The 18684-nt window shown below is 40.7% G+C and overlaps 2 protein-coding genes and 1 pseudogene across 2 annotated transcripts in view; 2 read left to right on the forward strand and 1 right to left on the reverse strand.

Annotated features, from left to right (window-relative positions):
• Positions 1-18684, forward strand: part of LOC115436241 (NLR family CARD domain-containing protein 3-like) — a 1147354-nt gene that overhangs the window by 1122686 nt on the left and 5984 nt on the right. The window contains exons 6-12 of the mRNA XM_030159038.1: positions 12109-12294; positions 12411-12497; positions 12669-12779; positions 13291-13360; positions 13623-13893; positions 15515-17303; positions 17839-18012. Of these exons, the coding sequence (XP_030014898.1) occupies positions 12109-12294; positions 12411-12497; positions 12669-12779; positions 13291-13360; positions 13623-13893; positions 15515-17303; positions 17839-18012 (2688 nt within the window). The remainder of the gene's footprint in view (positions 1-12108; positions 12295-12410; positions 12498-12668; positions 12780-13290; positions 13361-13622; positions 13894-15514; positions 17304-17838; positions 18013-18684) is intronic.
• The window catches only part of LOC115436275 (zinc finger protein 664-like), a 1196486-nt pseudogene that overhangs the window by 645898 nt on the left and 531904 nt on the right, over positions 1-18684 (reverse strand).
• The window catches only part of LOC115436287 (zinc finger protein 431-like), a 676852-nt gene that overhangs the window by 625156 nt on the left and 33012 nt on the right, over positions 1-18684 (forward strand). The window lies entirely within an intron of this gene.

The following is an 18684-nucleotide window of genomic DNA, read 5'->3' on the forward strand; positions in this document are numbered from 1 at the left end:
TATATATACCTCTTTTTTTCCAAAAAATGTATCATTACGCTTAATGGTGTATGGTGGTACTTCTGAATTATTCTACCTTTTCCTGTAAAAATGCTAGTGGAATTGGTCCAAGATAAGGTTGTGACATTACATTATGCTTCTACCTCTCAGATTTTATTGGAAGATGTTACAACTGATTGTTTCTTTCAGAAAATAATATACATGTTTTCATTCCATTCAAGCACCGCATCCGAGGCAAGTAAATATCAATGTTTATTCAAGACATAGTTAAGACTGAAATAAGTGAAGTGATAATACATTCTCTTTTCATACAGAGCAAATGAAAGTTCTGGAGTTCTGGAGTGATCACACCAAAGACAGCAGTTTAATAATGACACAACTACGGAGCAGAAAACCAATGTACCATTTCATTTCATACATAAGAGCACATGTTCTAGTGCCTATCCCGATGCAAACAGACAAGAAAAGAACACATAAGGTATTTTGGTGTCTTTGCAGGTCTGGATGCTAGGGCCGAACTTAAAGTGGACTCAGGGATGAGTGGCACAGCACCCAAGCAGGCACGCCTTCAATGCCTGATACTACTTTTGTCTCAGTTCCCTCTATTTAACCTTTCTTAAGTGATTTATCACCATTGATTATGATTTTATCCTCTGTGATTTGCATTTTTTTTCAGTGAAAATCAGGTATTTTCCTGTATTTGAAGACCCTGGGGCTAAAAGTACTGATATCAGAGAAAAAGTCTGTTAAAAAATATTTAGAGGGTGGACTTAGCTGAACAAATACATCATGTTTATATGCTCAACTTGAATTGTCCAAAAATGTGACTTTGGTACTTTTAGCACCAGAGTCTTGATTTATTTTGATTTGATTTAGTGTTTTATTCCAAAAATGCAATGAAATTTAATATATATGCAACAAGCAAAACATAAATAATAATACCAATATCAACAATTTTAACAATCTTAGACAGAAGAACAGCTCAATAGTTTCATTTACATGCCCGAAAAGGGGTGGGAAGAAGTGCAACTTATTTAATCCCACCCCCTCTCCAGAAAATATTATTAATAATAAATATTTATCACCCTATTTTATGAATCATGTGCTTTAATCATCACGGAACTTGAGAAATAGTCACTTTTTCTGTTAAATCTCTCATTAACTAAACATAAACCCAGTGTGCCCATCCACTGTCACTGATCCAACTCCACGGGTTTTACTGGTGAATCAGTGTTGTAGAAGATAACAGTGTTTACATGGTAACTACGGAGCCTCTGAACGTCCAAATGGGTCACATCTGATGACCATGAAAAGATGAAGAACTGTATTTTACACCAATTATTTACATGTATTGATAGAATTAATGGATCAATCAGTATTAAACAGTTTAGATCAGTAGATGCTTTTGGTCACATGCGTATATGTAAGTATTTATGGGTTAATTATGCTCATCATGAAACTGCTAAACTATTATATACATTTTACATTTTCTCCTAACCTTAAGGACTTTCTCTCACATTCACTTTACCACCTTACTTCACTTAACCTTAATTAAACTTAGCTTAGAGGAGAGACTATTCATCAACCAGACTGCTAAATGTGTAATGCTGCAGTACGCACTTATCTACTGTCTAAACTGTTTATTTTGGTTTATACAGGGTGGGGAAGCAAAATTTACAATATTTTGAGGCAGGGATTGAAAGACAGTGTATGACCAGTTAGTTTATTCAAAGTCATGAGAATTTATTTGCCACAAGAAAATCTACATAATAGAAAATGTTTTTATTCTATGTGTCCTCCTTCTTTCTCAATAACTGCCTTCACACGCTTCCTGAAACTTGCGCAAGTGTTCCTAAATATTTGGGTGACAACTTCTCCCATTCTTCTTTCATAGTATCTTCCCGACTTTCTCGTAATAGTTTTGCTCATAGTCATTCTCTTCTTTCCATTATAAACAGTCTTTATGGACACTCCAACTATTTTTGAAATCTCCTTTGGTGTGACGAGTGCATTCAGCAAATCACACACTCTTTGACGTTTGCTTTCCTGATTACTCATATGGGCAAAAGTTTCTGAAAAGGTATGGATAATAGTGTTAGGTATGATTATGACATCAATATATGTTTGGTTTCAAAACAATTGACGTAGTGCCTGCTGAGAAAAAACAACTAAATGTTCATTGTAAATTTTGCTTCCCCACCCTGTATGTAACTCAGATCTTTGATAATAACAAAGAACTGGCCATGAATGTAGCAAATCTGTGTCGGTATTAACATTCCAAACATTCAAATGACGTTTTATGACCTCTGATTTTGTCCCTTACAGTGGGTTTATTCGATGGCTGATAGCTGTGACTAAGGTACTACTGTGGAATGACTATCATAGCAAAATATTATCTATATATACAGGCCATTTCAAAATGCATCACTAGAACTTGCCCCCTTGGGTGGTACCAATATCCCAAATATCTGGTCTTGGCCCATGGACTAATAGAACAGAACATAGAACATAGTACAGAACAGAGAACAGAAAAGAGAACTAAAGATAGAACAGAACACAGAACAGAGAAGAGAACATAGAACAGATCATGGAACAGGACAGGATAGACTAGAACCTAGAACAGACCCAAGAACAGAGGTGTGCAGAGGGTGAGCAGCACCAGGTTCCTTGGGGGGCCCATCACAGAGGGTCTGTCCAGGACAGACAACATCACATCACTGGACCAAGAATGATCAGACACACCTGTACTTCCTCCACAAACTGAGGAGAGCACAAGCCCCGCCCCCATCATGTGTGTGGTACAGAGGCTGCTCCGCCTCCTACCCAAAGACACTACAACACATAGTCAACACAGACAGTAAGATCATGGGTGTCCCTCCTCCCTCCCTCACAGACATATTTCACACCTGCCCCACCCACAGACTCCTCCCACTCCCTCTTCAGCGTCCTGCCTTCAGGGAAAAGGTACCAGAGTGTCCAGGTCTGATCCACCAGACTGCAGAACACCTTCATCCATCAGGCTGTCAGGACGCTGAACCCTGTCCACTTCCTCCCCCCTCTGCCCCCCACCCCACCACGCCCGAACTGTAACCCACTCCCACATTTACACAAACACTCTCCCTCAACCGTTGTTTCCACATCAGACTCAGTAGACTTAGATCCTGTGGTGTTTTCCATCAGCTGCTGACTGTCTTCTGCACTTTAAACATGTCTCTACTGTCATATCTGCTGCTGTTTGGACTGCACTACTGCTGCTACTGGAAACACACTGACATGGACACTGTACATCCTGATATAGTTTACTCATTATGCAGTTCATTTAGTGTAATTCTATTTTTTTTTACTTCTTTTTAAATACATGACATTAAACAAGATGAGAGACACAGTATCTCAACTCACTGTACATTTTGGATCTACGTCTGTTGACATTCCAGGACGCTTACTCAGACTGAAATTAACATCAGGAGAAATCTCACAGACATTCCAACTAAGCTCCTCTCACTGGCACTGGTGGAACCTGTGGGACCAGGTGAGGTTCTGTTCCATTCCAGGACACAGTTCACCTGAGACACACCAACACTTAGACTCTTCCATCAGCCTTCCACAGGTCAGTTTTTCCTTCTTTCTCTTGTTTCTGTCTCATCTTTGTGGTATTTGGTTCATTCTCCATAAACTTTCACCAGTTTAGTGTTTGCTTATTACTGGTTACCCCGCCCCCTGAAGGGGATTCATCTGTACAGGGTTGGGTCAAATTCCCCAGGTATATATTTACTGAAACCACCCCAGTGTTCGATCATTGTGTCACTTGTTCTGCTCAGTTTCCCCAGAATCTTCTCATATGCAACTGTTTCTGTCATTTGAATATGATTTTTATATTTAACAAATATTGAATATGGATGAAAGAGTGGATCGATGCCAAAATAAGCTACAATAGGTGCGAGGGGTGGGGTTTGTTTGTCCTGGCACCACTTGTTACCCCACCCCCCAAAAGGGGAGGGAAGGGGTATTATTTTTCAGTTTGGTTTGCTTGTTTCTTTCTTTGGTTCTTTATAGTTTAGCAGCAAAACTATCAGTTGAATTCAGACCAAATTGGGTTTATAGATTGCCAGTGACCCAGAATGTATCTGATTACATTTTGGGAAAAGTAGGTCAAAGTTCACATTTTGAATGAATTTTTAAAATCTTTTTTCTTCCCATTTACTTATAATAGGAAAAAATTCACATCTATTAAAACATCAATTTTGTTTCAATTTTCTTCAAACTTGGCACATATATAGAGACAGTTGATATACTGACATCAGCACATGCACAGACATGATGACATCAGCTGGATCGATGCCAAATTAAGCTATAATATGTGTGAGGGGCGGGGTTTGTTCTGCCTGGAGCCACTGGTTCAAACTGGTTTTGGTTGGAGTTCAACCATTGGATGATGTTCCATCAGCTCCATTTGTCTTTGCAGATTCAGGTAATCCCCTCTGATGTCTGACTGGGCCAATCATGTGAGCTGAAGTCGTCCAGAACAGCAGTGAGTTTCACTGGACCACTGTGGACATTTCCATCACAGCGTCATGAACACAGTGAGTCTGTCACAAACTCAAATGTTTGTTGTTGAAATGACGCTGACAGAGCAGAACCTTGTGCAGTAGAACCTGAACAGAACACATCAAACACATGTTCAACACACAACATGGATTTTCTCCCCCATGTTGTTGAAGTGGACTCACAAAGCACAGTCGACTGATACTAAACAACACACTGTTGGTGGACGGACTCGGGGTCAAAGGTCGTCCTGAACCCGGTCCAACAGTCATGGCCTTCACAGAGGGTTCAGGTCTGGGTTCAGGTCACTGTTTATGTTGTTTACATCCCACAAAACTGCATCGTTTCCCCTCAGTGTACATTTGAAAAGGGATCTACTGTTGTCTGTGAATAGAAATGCTGTCAATTGAAGGGTTTGTGTGGATCGATAGGATGGAGACGGAAGACAGATTTACACCACATACCTGGACTTTGACAAACGAGGACTTCCTCCTTCTAGACACACATTCCTATATTCAATGGCACTGGTGTAGTCACTTGTCATTCAAAAATGTCTGACCAATGGGGAAGCATCCGCCCACTGCAGGATGTGTGTGTCAAAATGTTTCAGTAAAAACAAACAAAAAAAAATCTTCAAAACATTTTTCACTTCAAAGAAAAAACTTGTTCAAATGCAGTTTTTTGGGTCTCAAAAAAAAAAAAAAGTTTTTTTTTTTTGCATTCAAACACTTTTTTTTAAAATTGAAAACGTTTTTTTTTTTTTTTTAATTGTTGTGAGGTTTTTTTTTATTGAAATTTTTTTTTTATTGAAGTAATATTTTTGGGGATTGAATAATAAATGCACAAATATCCTACCTCTGATATGGCCCAAATACAAAAAAAAGAATTCATTCAAAAAAATTATTTTCACTCAAAAAATAACTCACTTCAATCAAAACAACCTTTTCAATCAAAGAAAAAAAAGTGTTCTAATGCCATTTTCTGGATTTCAAGTATTTTTTGCATTCAATCACTTTTTTTTCTTTGATTGAAAAGGGTTTTTTTGGTTAAATCACTCCAGAATCAAATGTCCCTTCCTGTTCCTCTCAGACATGTTGAACCCTTTATGGACCCTTTTCACAAGTCCATTCCTCCTGCAGACTGAGGGAACTTTGGTATTTTGCAGACTTTGTCCTGGTGCTGGGTTCCTGTTCCTCTAAACCAGGGGTCACCATCCTTTTCTTTTCTGTGAGCTAATTTTACATAATGAAGTTGCCGGAGGGCTACTCTAATTTAGCAACATTTATTTACATGCCTGATTTTCATACATACACATATTTTGTATAATACGTTTGTAACATTGTGCTCTTCATTTATTATTGTACTTATTTATATTTCTTTGTTTTAACATTTACAATACTTAAAAAGTGTTAATATGAAACTATTATTTTACTTTTATTAAGAAAATCAAAAGTAGAAAAAAACAGATACAAGCATTTATTGCTGTATTCCTAAATACTTTAATACTATGTCAAATATTATGAAATGGAACAATACTGCATATTTTTATAGAATTATTAAAAACAAATAATACACACCTGTATGTGCATTTTTAATACTTTGAAATTGTGAAAAGGAACATTGTCACTCACACAATAAAACTTGACCAACATGTGTATTTCTGAAGGATTTGACCTTTTCTAAATTCACATATGCTGTCAAAACATATCAGTTAAAAACAGAACAACTTTGTGCACATAAATCCACCATCCCATTGTTACTTCTACAGTCATCACACTGGAGTCAAACGCAGAGGCACCTGTTCAGGTCCGACTGCAGCTGTCTGAGTGCATGCACACATATGTTTGTGCTGGTCCAGGATGTGACCCATTTTACTGATGCCTCTGTTTGAAGCGCTGGTCTTGGTAGGTTTAGTGAACATGGACTGTTGTTTTTGGACTTTAGTTTTCAGCTCTTTTTCCTTCTCTGTACGGAGGCTGATTCCCACCAGAGAATCTCCAGAAAAGATGCTGTGAACTTTGGTGAAATTCCACTGCATGTTGCATCTTTTACTGACTGCCAGGCTCCACCTGCAGATCAGACACACACACGCACGCACGCACACACACACACACACACACACACACACACACACACACACACACACACATACACACACACACACACACACACACACTTGTCAAACAGAAGTCGTGTCTCATTGTTGTTGAAAATATCTCCCTGACTAAACCCCGCCCACATTGTTGCGGGGCTGAACCCACTTCCTGCCTGGCATCTGGCTCATCCTGCTCCTACTGGGCCCGCCCCTCTCCAATGACAGACAGCAAACCAGTGCTCAAGTTTGACTGACAGCTGGTTGACCATTTCATCTTGGGAGGGGGGCAGGACACTTGTAATTTTGATTGGGTGGAAATTCAGACCTATTCAACCAAATGACCAATCAGCTTTGTGTTCATATATTATTGACCCTTGGTGAACCACCAGTAGATTGCCAGCAACATGTTGGAGACGCCTGGACTAGTTCTATTTTTAGAACAGGCCTGAGGGCGACTCATGTGGTTCTTGTGGGCGACCTGGTGCCCGCAGGCGCAGTGTTGGTGACCCCTGCTTTAGACTGTTTATTTACTCTGTTTTTTGAACCTCTTTTTAAATCCATGATATTAAACAAGGTGAGACAGAAACAGTATTTAAACTCTCTGTATGTTCTACATCTATGTCTACTGACGTTCCAGAACACCTACTCAGACTGAGATTGACATCAGGACAAACCTGACAGACATTCCAACTAAGCTCCTCTCACTGGTGCTGGTAGAACCTGTGGAACCAGGTGAGGTTCTGTTCCATTCCAGAACACAGTTCACCTGAGACACACCAACACTTAGACTCTTCCATCAGCCTTCCACAGGTCAGTTTTCTCTGCTTTCTCTGGGTTCAGTCTCATCTTTGTGGTATTTGATTCATTCTCCATAAACTTTCACCAGTTTAGTGTTGTTTATTACTGGTTACCCCGCCCCCTGAAGGGGATTCATCTGTACAGGGTTGGGTCCAATTCCCCAGATATATATTTACTGAAACCACCCCAGTGTTCGATCATTGTGTCACTTGTTCTGCTCAGTTTCCCCAGCATCTTCTCATATGCAACTGTTTCTGTCATTTGAATATGATTTTTGTATTTAACAAATATTGAATATGGATGAAAGAGTGGATCGATGCCAAAATAAGATACAATAGGTGAGAGGGGTGTGGTTTTTTTTGTCCTGGCACCACTTGTTACCCCACCCCCCAAAAGGGGAGGGAAGGGGTATTATTTTTCAGTTTGGTTTGCTTGTTTCTTTCTTTGGTTCTTTATAGTTTAGCAGCAAAACTATCAGTTGAATTCAGACCAAATTGGGTTTATAGATTGCCAGTGACCCAGAATGTATCTGATTACATTTTGAGAAAAGTAGGTCAAAGTTAAAATTTTTTATGAATTTTTTAAAAATCTTTTTTCCTTCCATTTACTTATAATGGGCAAAATTTCACATCTATTAAAACATCAATTTTGTTTCAATTTCCTTCAAACTTGGCACATATATAGAAACAGTTGATCTACTGACATCAGCACATGCACAGACATGATGACATCAGCTGGATCGATGCCAAAATAAGATACAATATGTGTGTGGGGGGGTGGGCTTTGTTGTGCCTGGAGCCACTGGTTCAAACTGGTTTTGGTTGGAGTTCAACCATTGGATGATGTTCCATCAGCTCCATTTGTCTTTTCAGATTCAGGAAATCCCCTCTGATGTCTGACTGGGACAATCATGTGAGCTGAAGTCGTCCAGAACAGCAGTGAGTTTCACTGGACCACTGGGGACATTTCCATCACAGCGTCATTAACACAGTGAGTCTGTCACAAACTCAAATGTTTGTTGTGTAAAGGGGGGTACACACATAAGGACTTTCTAAATCTGAACAGATGTTTTATCTGTTCCAGACTCCACACATGAAGATAAATAATCAGACACTGAACAGTTTGGATGGTACTATGTGTGGTGTGTTCCCATAATCTGAACACACACACCACACACATACCGATTCTGTCCCACCACCGATCTAGAATCTAGTCCTCCAAGACAGAAAGCTGACATGATCAAACATGATTGAACAAAAAACAAGACAAAGAAACATTGCATCAACTGGAAAACACAAGATGCAACAGGTCATTTGAGTTGTGGTACGACTTGGCGGAGATGTTGAATAGACATTCTCAGGTTTCCCACAGCTCCACCAGCTGGTCAACATGACATCATGACTTCATTTCTGAGTTCCGATGAACTTTATTTACACCTGTTTCCATGTCAGCTCACTTCTCGACTGGCTACATTCCATTCCGCGTCACAATTCACGGAGTCATGGCTTGGGAGTTGCCGGCTTTCCCCATACACGAAGATTTTTGGTCGTAAATATTGAACAAGTTTGTTTGTTTGTTTATTTCAAATATAACATTAAAACCAAACAACAAAAGGATATATATAAAAGAAATTCAAACAATTGAAAAGGAGCAGGATGAAGTTTAACTTAGAATCTCCCGCCCCCTTACCCCATCCTTCTATCGACCCTAAATTCCTGTCAAATCCCAGAAATGACTCAAAAATCCTACACATATCAGACTAAATTCTGACTGAGCACAAAACACAAAATTGCTGAACATATCAAGGATAGACTCTGTCTGTTCAGCAACAGCATTTCACATCAAAGTAAACTCTGTCCCTTTCATAGCAGTAATAGTTCACATATCAAAAATAAAAATAAACTCTGTCCATTTCATAACAATAATACACATATTAGAAAACAAAAATAAACTCTGTCCTTTTCCTTTTGGTGGTGATCGGGGGGGGGCTGATCTGCCTTGGTGGAGGTCTGTGCTCTCCAAGTGCTTTTCTAGTTTATATATAAATCACCACCAAATTTTAATAATTTTTTCCTTGTGCCAGTATCAACGTTTCCTGAAAATTTCATCAAAATCTGTCCATAACTTTTTGAGTTATCTTGCTAAGAGACAAACAGACAAACCCCAATATAAACATGACCTCCTTGGCAGAGATAATAAACAGTTTTGGTCCGAGGAACGATCCTTGCGGCACTCCACATTCAATATACTTTGTACCTAACACTTCATTCATTACCTGTACATATTGTTTTCTTTTGTCTAGATCAGGGGTCGGCAACCTTTAACACTCAAAGAGCCATTTCGACCCGGTTTCCACGGAAAAGACAACACTGGGAACCGCAAACACTTTTTGACATCTGAAATGAAGGTGTTAGCCTATATATACTGTAAATTCCGGACTATAAGCCACTACTTTTTTTCCCACACTTTAAACACTGCAGCTTATACTCCAACGCGGCTTATCCAACGATTTTACCGGTACCACGGCTTGGTGCCGCGGCGCACTTCAGTGGTGCCGTTGCACCGCCGTACCATGGCTCGGTGCCAGGTGCCGTGGCACCGCGGTGGTGCCTCGGCTCGAGGTGCCGGTGGTGCCATGGCACCGGTGGCACCCAGTTGTGGCACCGCGGTGCCATGGCACCTGACACTGAGCAGTGGCACAGTGGTGCCATGGCACCTAGCGTTGGCCCCGAGGTGCCGCGGCACCTTGGTCGTGCCATGGCACCTGGCATCATTAAATGTTCTATTTTCTTCAGATATTTTTCTTTTCTTAGATTTCTCCATACTTGGCCTACCTGGGGTTGAAAGTCTCGATAAATGTATGGCATTTTGGCGGGCTGTCGGAGAGTGTGATGCATATTTTGAGCGACGAAAAATTATATATATATATATATATATATATATATATATATATATATATATATATATATATATATATATATATATAAAATTTTATTTTAATATTTCGAGATCACAATAATCTTACAATTTACAACTACAATTAAATAAACGAACAAACACAAATAAAATACTTTGTTCAGATATTGTGCAGTTTTGGTGTCACAGGGCATTCTGCGCATGCCGGCTGCCGGCTGACACGTCAAGTGCTGTCAAACATCTCTGAAGGTGAATGCTGATCACTGAAATTGCACAAGGTCTGAAGAAAGAAGTTAAAAACTTTGACTTAATAAGAAGACATGATACACGTTTTTGAGACAAATAACATACCCTTCAATCGGACACTTATAATTTATTTTCCCAAGCCACGCAGAGCCGCAACATAAGGATGAAAGAGCCGCATGCGGCTCCGGAGCCGCGGGTTGCCGACCCCTGGTCTAGATAGCTTGAGATCCATTGTTGTGCTACTCCCCTGATTCTGTATTTGTCCAGTTTGATATTTACGAATGTCGGCCCCGACCTGTTGTGGAGCCAATCATCAGGTCAAATTTCCTTTTAACACACCTTAGACCACAGGATAATCTTATAGAATAATCCTTTAAGACATAAAATAATCTGGTGTTTGCCCTCCTTGGTCAGGAAAAGGGATAATCGGGACAAAAACAGCCCAATTATCTTCAAGTATGTACCGCGTTTAAGAGATTCATTTATCAGACAGGGGCAGTTGTTTACCTGCTTGACTTGTTCCGCCAACTTCATGTAGCTTTTGTCAGAAGTGTCACATGATGTTGTGTGATGTTGTGTCATATAGGCTGCTCAGGAGGATTTGTCAGAAAGCAGATAGGGCTTGCGCCCCCTGCTGTCTGACGCCTTCTAAGGGACAGCATCCCAGGCACAAGCCCCATCTGCTGTCTGACAAATCCTCCTGAGCAGCCTGTAAGACATGTCACAGCAACATCATGTGACACTTCTGATGAGGACAACAGGAAGTAGGCAGAACTACTCAAGCAGTTAAACAACTGCCCCTGTCTGATAAATGAGTCACTTACACAGTTGTACTTGGAAGACAGTATGAACCTTTACCAGACGTCAAATGTGTGTTGTTGAAATGATACAGAGAGACCAGAACCTTCTGCAGTAGAACCTGAACAGAACACATCGAACACATGTTCAACACACAACATGGATTTTCTCCCACATGTTGTTGAAGTGGACTCACAAAGCACCGTCGACTGATACTAAACAACACACTGTTGGTGGACGGACTCGGGGTCAAAGGTCGTCCTGAACCCAGTCAAACAGTGACAGCCTTCACAGTGGGTTGAGGTCTGGGTTCAGGTCTTCTTCTCAGACAGGTTAAACCCTTTATGGACCCTTTTCAGAGGTCCATTCCTCCTGCAGACTGAGGGAACTCTGGTATTTTACAGACCGTGTCCTGGTGCTGGTTTCCTGTTCCTCTGAACATTTGAGTTATTTCACAGATATGACAACTCCTATTGGATGATGAAACACACTGACCTTTGACATCTGATGCCACCCTCAGTCATCAAATCTAGCTGATTTTTAACTGAACCAGGTGCGATGGAAGAGGGATATATCTAAAACATGCAGGACTCTGGACACTGTGAAACCTTTCAGAATAAAAGTAGATTGAGCTGCTGTTTATCATGTAAAAGATGAATCTGTGTGGATTCAGGTCTGGACTGATGGTTTGTGTTTTGATGTGGATTCAGCAGAATGGATCAGAGTGAGGACAGAGAAGAGGGACCCCCTCCCTGGAAGACCACCCACAGACCCCCCACAGGACCTGGACTTGGACCTGGACCAGACTCTGCCAGACCCAGTCGAAGGCCTGTTAAGGAACTTGTGTTGGCATTTGAAGGTGTTGGGTCCACAGATGGATGTCGGTCTACGGGTCAGAGGTGACTCTTTATCTTCCACATGTTTCTTTTATCACTTTGAAAAATTTGACATGTTTTCAGTTTTACTGATTCTTGAAGGATTTTATTTTCACATGTGCTGAATGTGTTTCTAACAGGATCCGTCCTGATCCTAAGTATTTGTCCATGAAGAGTCAATGGTCTGTTTCACTTCCTCTTTATTTCAAAGAGTCTGATCAACAACAGTAAGTTTTACTGACTTAAACAATTGAATTTCGTTAGATGATATATTTTAAAATCTGTCTCTGTGTGAAACATGAGAACCAGCTCACAGCTCTGAGGTGAAACCACCATGTTTACCTGTCCACCACTGTTGTCCATGTCAGAGCTAAAACCACTGACATCATTATTCACAGACCTGGCCCTGGACCTGGACCCAGACCTGGACCCAGCTGTGTGTCCATAAGGAGTGATGACTCCATGGGTCGAGGGGTGTATTTTAAAACAGGACGTGTTTCACAGACTCAGTAAGTGAACCTCAGATCTGGTCCAAATCCACCTATAGGGTTTTCAGCTCAGTCAGTCTTAACTTGGTGTTCTAGGTCCGACCTAGAGTTAGTCCTGTTGAACCATCAGTGTCACATGGTCTTTTTCTTCAGTCTATGGTTCAGACACTGGCAGGAGAATCACACTGAACCTGATCAATGAAAACCTGTTGTTGTAGTGGGACCTGGTCATAGATGACACTGGATCAGAGTCTAGGGTTGATTCCTGGTCCATTGAACACCTTTGTATCATATGTTGTGAGTGCAGATGGTGAGGAGACACATTGTTAGGACAGAGCTGTTGGTTTCATCCAAATGTTGATGAGATCAACTAAACTCAGTGTGTGTGAAGCTCCAAACAGACTCAGATGTTGATTGTCAGTGGGATCAGCAGGACCAGGACACCTGTCCCACTACAGGGGGTCATGTGACTCGTGATGGAGTCAGTGTGGACAGACATAATGTGAGCTCATTGTTGATGATCGGTCCACAGAGTGGAGCAGCAGAGCTCAGAGGTTCCCACTGATCCACAGCATCAGACTCAGCTGGACTCCCCATTTGAGGTGTGTACTGGTTCAACATCTACTGGTCCATCTGTTCTGTCCAATCAGTAATGTCCAACACTGATGCAGTACAACTTATTCATGTGGAACTCTTCAGGATATTTTTGTCTTTGATATAAAATGAATGATGTTTATGTAATGTGTGAAACATTTGGACAGAAGGTTCATTAAACCTGAGGATTATGTTGATGAACAGGTTAATGATCACATCAGATACAGACCTGGTTGGTTAAGGTGAAGATGTTCTTTTGGATTTTTACAGGAAACACAGATGGTGTCACTTAAAGAAAGTCTGTTGAAAATTCTGGAGGATTTGAATGATGCTGACTTTAAAAAGTTCAAGTGGTTCTTGGAAAATGAAAAACCACGAATCCCAGTGAGTAAACTGGAGGATGCAGACCGGATAGACACAATACGTCGGATGGTCCAGATCTACTACACAAATACTCAGAAAGTCACTGTAAGGGTTCTAGAGAAGATGGACAGGACTGATCTGGTGAAGAAACTTTCAAAAGGCATCCCAGTATCTAAAGGTCAGTCATTAATAAGTAATTAGTAAAGTAAGAGGTTCCATATTTCATTCCCCTGTGACACATTAAACATAAGGACGGTGGTAATGTTGTTTACATCTGTTCAGACCCAGTAGAATTCTATGAAAATTCATATTCTGTCCTGGTAACATTCAAACCCCTCAGAGCATCAGTTTAAAGATCAGTTAAATCTGTGAAGGCAGTCGTCATCTGGGTTTTTATAAGTCATTAATCTAAGATTAACTCAACACAGTTTAGTCAAACTAAAAAAAAACAAAACAGTAAATTCAAAGTGAGGTTGAAGCAGAACTGTATTACACAAACATTAAGATCTTTATTTATTATTATTATTATTATTATTAATATTAATAATAATAATAATAATAATAATAATAATAATAATAACAATAATAATAATAATAATGGATCAAATGGACAAATAATATAAACTAAAACATAATCAGCTGTTCTATCAGAATCCACTCATGTAGTTATCTGTTACTCACAGTCATTCCCACTAATGTGATTTGTGAGGTCTCAATAACCTTTGACCTTTGTCCACCTCGATGCAGTTACTTCATCCTTAAATCCAAGTGAACGTTTGGTCCAGATGTGACTGAAGTCTGTCAAACCCTTCCTTAGATTTGATATTTTAAAGGTAACTGTTCCTGACAGACTGACCTTTTCCTGTGGATCTAAAATCAAAGTGAAGCAGCTGTCAGTCTGTTTGAAAGGTTCAACTACAGTCAAAGAAAGAAGAGACTCTGAAAACACACACAGGTGAACACACCAAGTGGAAGGCTGACACTTTTCACCACAGTCTTCTAGTCCAAGCAGGTCCTCATTCAGTCCCTGGAAACTTCCAGTAGATCAGCTGTTATTCTTTCACTGTGGTATTTGACAGTTTTTCCGGTCGTCATTTTCAGCTCCAGAACAGTTTCCTTCTACGAAACCAGGACCTAAACACATGTTTTGTCTCAGTCATAACACTGTAGTGTCCAAATACGTACATGTGAGAATAACTGAGTCATTCCTATTAAATAAAGATGACTTTATCATTGAAATACCTAGTGGTATTTCACTAAATTGACATGAACGAACCTGATGGATGACGACCGTGTGTAGAGTTTGAGTCAGAGGGAAAACAGTGACTAAAGTCAAATGGATTAAACTGATGAAACTACTCCCTACATGACTCTGAATGTTTTTAGAGCTGTGTTTGTTGTAGATAAAAGGGTTTAAAGGACATTCCAAAGGGAAAAAAGATGATATTCAGGATTAAAGACCAATGATGATAGAAAACTACAGAAAAGACAAAGTGTTGTTAACGTGGATTTAGTTTGTTTGAATAATCGTTAATTGAAGACACTGAAGGGTTCTTCATGTACAAATACACATGATGAGTATATTTGAACAGTTAAACTCTACTGTCCTGCAGCTGAATGTCATGGATATGAGAGAAGACACATTAACAATAAACTCATTGAATGAGAGGAAATGAATGACTGTACCTGAATACACACAGAATCTGTAACAATGATATGATACTAGAGAAAATGGGAAACATTCCCCTTCCATTTGTGTTTGGAACGTCCTCTGATTTGTCTTCTTTGTCTTCACTCAGAGAGCACTGACCAGTGTCGGCAAAAACTGAAGGTTAAGCTGCAGCAGAAGTTTGAGTGTGTGTTTGAGGGCATCATTAAAGAAGGACTCCCCAAAACCCTCCTGAACCAGATCTACACAGAGCTCTACATCACAGAGGGAGGGGCTACAGAGGTCAACCAGGACCATGAGGTCAGACAGATTGAAACAGCATCCAGGAACCCACACAGACCACCAACAACCATCACATGTGAAGACATCTTTAAAACGCCACCTGACAGAGATCAACCAATCAGAACAGTGCTGACAAAGGGCGTGGCCGGCATCGGGAAAACAGTCTTAACACAGAAGTTCAGTCTGGACTGGGCTGAAGACAAAGCCAACCAGGACATCCACTTCATATTTCCATTCACCTTCAGAGAGCTGAATGTGCTGAAACAGAAGAAGTTCAGCTTGGTGGAACTGGTTCATCACTTCTTCACTGAAACCAAAGAAGCAGGAATCTGGATCTTTGAAGACCTCCAGGTGGTGTTCATCTTAGACGGTCTGGATGAGTGTCGACCTCCTCTGGACTTCAACAACACTCAGATCCTGACTGATGTTACAGAGTCCACCTCAGTGGATGTGCTGCTGATGAACCTCATCAGGGGGAACCTGCTTCCCTCTGCTCGCCTCTGGATAACCACACGACCTGCAGCAGCCAGTCAGATCCCTGAAGCGTGTCGTGGCATGGTGACAGAGGTCAGAGGGTTCACTGACCCACAGAAGGAGGAGTACTTCAGGAAGAGGTTCACAGATGAAGAACAGACCAACACAATCATGTCCCACATCAAGACGTCACGAAGCGTCCACATCATGTGTCACATCCCAATCTTCTGCTGGATCACTGCTAGAGTTCTGGAGGACGTGTTGAAGACCACAGACAGAAGACAACTGCCCAAGACCCTGACTGAGATGTACATCCACTTCCTGGTGGTTCAGGCCAAACTGAAGAACATCAAGTATGATGGAAGATCTGGGACAGATTCACCCTGGAGTCTAGAGACCAGGAAGATGATTGAGTCTCTGGGAAAACTGGCCTTTGAGCAGCTGAAGAAAGGAAACCTGATCTTCTATGAATCAGACCTGACAGAGTGTGGCATCGATATCAGCTCAGCCTCAGTGTACTCAGGAGTGTTCACAGAGGTCTTCAAAGAGGAGAGAGGACTGTACCAGGACCAGAGGTTCTGCTTCATCCATCTGAGTGTCCAGGAGTTTCTGGCTGCTCTTCATGTCCATCAGACCTTCATCAACACTGGAGTCAATCTGCTGTCAGAAGAACAAACCACATCCCAGAGGTCTGGATCTGCAGAGGCACAGTTCTACCAGACTGCTGTGGACGAGGCCTTACAGAGTCCAAATGGACACCTGGACCTGCTCCTCCGCTTCCTTCTGGGTCTGTCACTGCAGACCAATCACAGACTCCTACAAGGTCTGATGAAACAGACAGGAAGTAGCTCAGAGACCAAGAAGAAAACAGTTGGGTACATCAAGAAGAAGATCAATGAGAATCTGAATGTAGAGAAAAGCATCAACCTGTTCCACTGTCTCAGTGAACTGGAGGATCAATCTCTGGTGGATCAGATCCAACAGTTCCTGAGAGACGGGGGTCTCGACACGTATCGTCTGTCTCCTGCTCAGTGGTCAGCTCTGGCCTTCATGTTACTGTCATCAGATAAAGATCTGGATAAGTTTGATCTGAACAAATACTCTGGTTCAGAGGAGGCTCTTCTGAATTTGCTGCCAGTCGTCAAAGCCTCCAACAAAGCTGTGTGAGTCCAGACAGAGTGGAGTTTGTTGAATTTAGTCTGGTTTAGGACATTTTTGTACCTTATTCATTCCTTGTCAAACCACGACACTGATCATATTAATCAACATCATAACTTGATGGAATTCACATCCAATCCACTTCATGTGTATGACAGTAGGAGCACATCTGATCCAGTCCATCAAACATGTGAGTTAGTTTATGGTGGACCATGGATTTAGATCCTGTTTGGTCTTCAATGCTGGTTCCAGATTCTCTTTAAATAAATCTGTAAATGTACGTGTTACTGAGACCCTCAGATAAATAAAGGGGTCATAACCATAATCATAAATGAACAGCAGTGAGGGTCCATACAGTTTGTCTGAGTGTTCACAGGAAATAGTAGCTCTGTGATACATTGACTTTATAACCTGATATTTGACCAAAACTAGTGATTATCTGTAGAACTATTGGAACTGAAATGAAGTGGAGTTTAGTGAAGATCAGTTTATTCTGCTGATGTTTTTAATAGAACAAACCAATGTGTTCTGTTTCTGCAGATTGACTGTCCATGACCTATCAGAAAGAGGCTTTGAAGGTCTGTCCTCAGTTCTCAGATCCCAGTCCTCTAGTCTCAGACATCTGGATCTCAGTACCAATGACCCAAAGGATTCAGGACTGAAGATCCTGTCAGATGGACTGAGGAGTCCAGACTGTAAACTGGAGACTCTCAGGTCAGATAAAGTTAGAATCTGAATTTAATTATTTCTGATCTTTTGGTCCTGACTGAGTTTTATTAAATCATGTTGTACTTGTTTAAATGAAGGTGTATTAGATCTAGAGCTGCACAATCAAGTCAGTCACAAGCAGTGGCAGCTCATCGATAGAGGCCGCTAGGGCACCGCCCCACCTGTCTCACATGAAGAAGAAGACGATAGGAATCACCTAAAATAATTTTACAAAAACATGAATATTTTAATGGGTAAAACATGATGTAGGCTGTGAGTACTGTGTATAATCTGCATTCAAGTGGAGTTTAAACTAGAGCCCGACCAATATGGGATTTCTGATATCTGATGTTGGCCGGTAACCGATATATTGGCTGATATATGAAATAAGAACACTGATCTACACAGGATATAATAATCTTTTATCAGATAATTGTGAAAATTGGATTAACAGTCGCATAAATCTTTGTTTGTCTCACAAATATAATTTACACAACTTTCAAATACAAACTATGCAATCACAAAAATAATTAGAGCAAAAAATATTACTTACTACAAAATTATGTTTTCACTCACAAATTTTGATGTGTCTGCATCATGGCACTACAACTTCCCATGTGGACTAAGGACTGAACTGAGCATGTGCAGAGTGAATTAGGTGAGTCCGAAGTTATTCCT

Source organism: Sphaeramia orbicularis, chromosome 16 (genome assembly GCF_902148855.1).
Source record: "Sphaeramia orbicularis chromosome 16, fSphaOr1.1, whole genome shotgun sequence".
Classification (NCBI taxonomy): Eukaryota; Metazoa; Chordata; class Actinopteri; order Kurtiformes; family Apogonidae; genus Sphaeramia; species Sphaeramia orbicularis.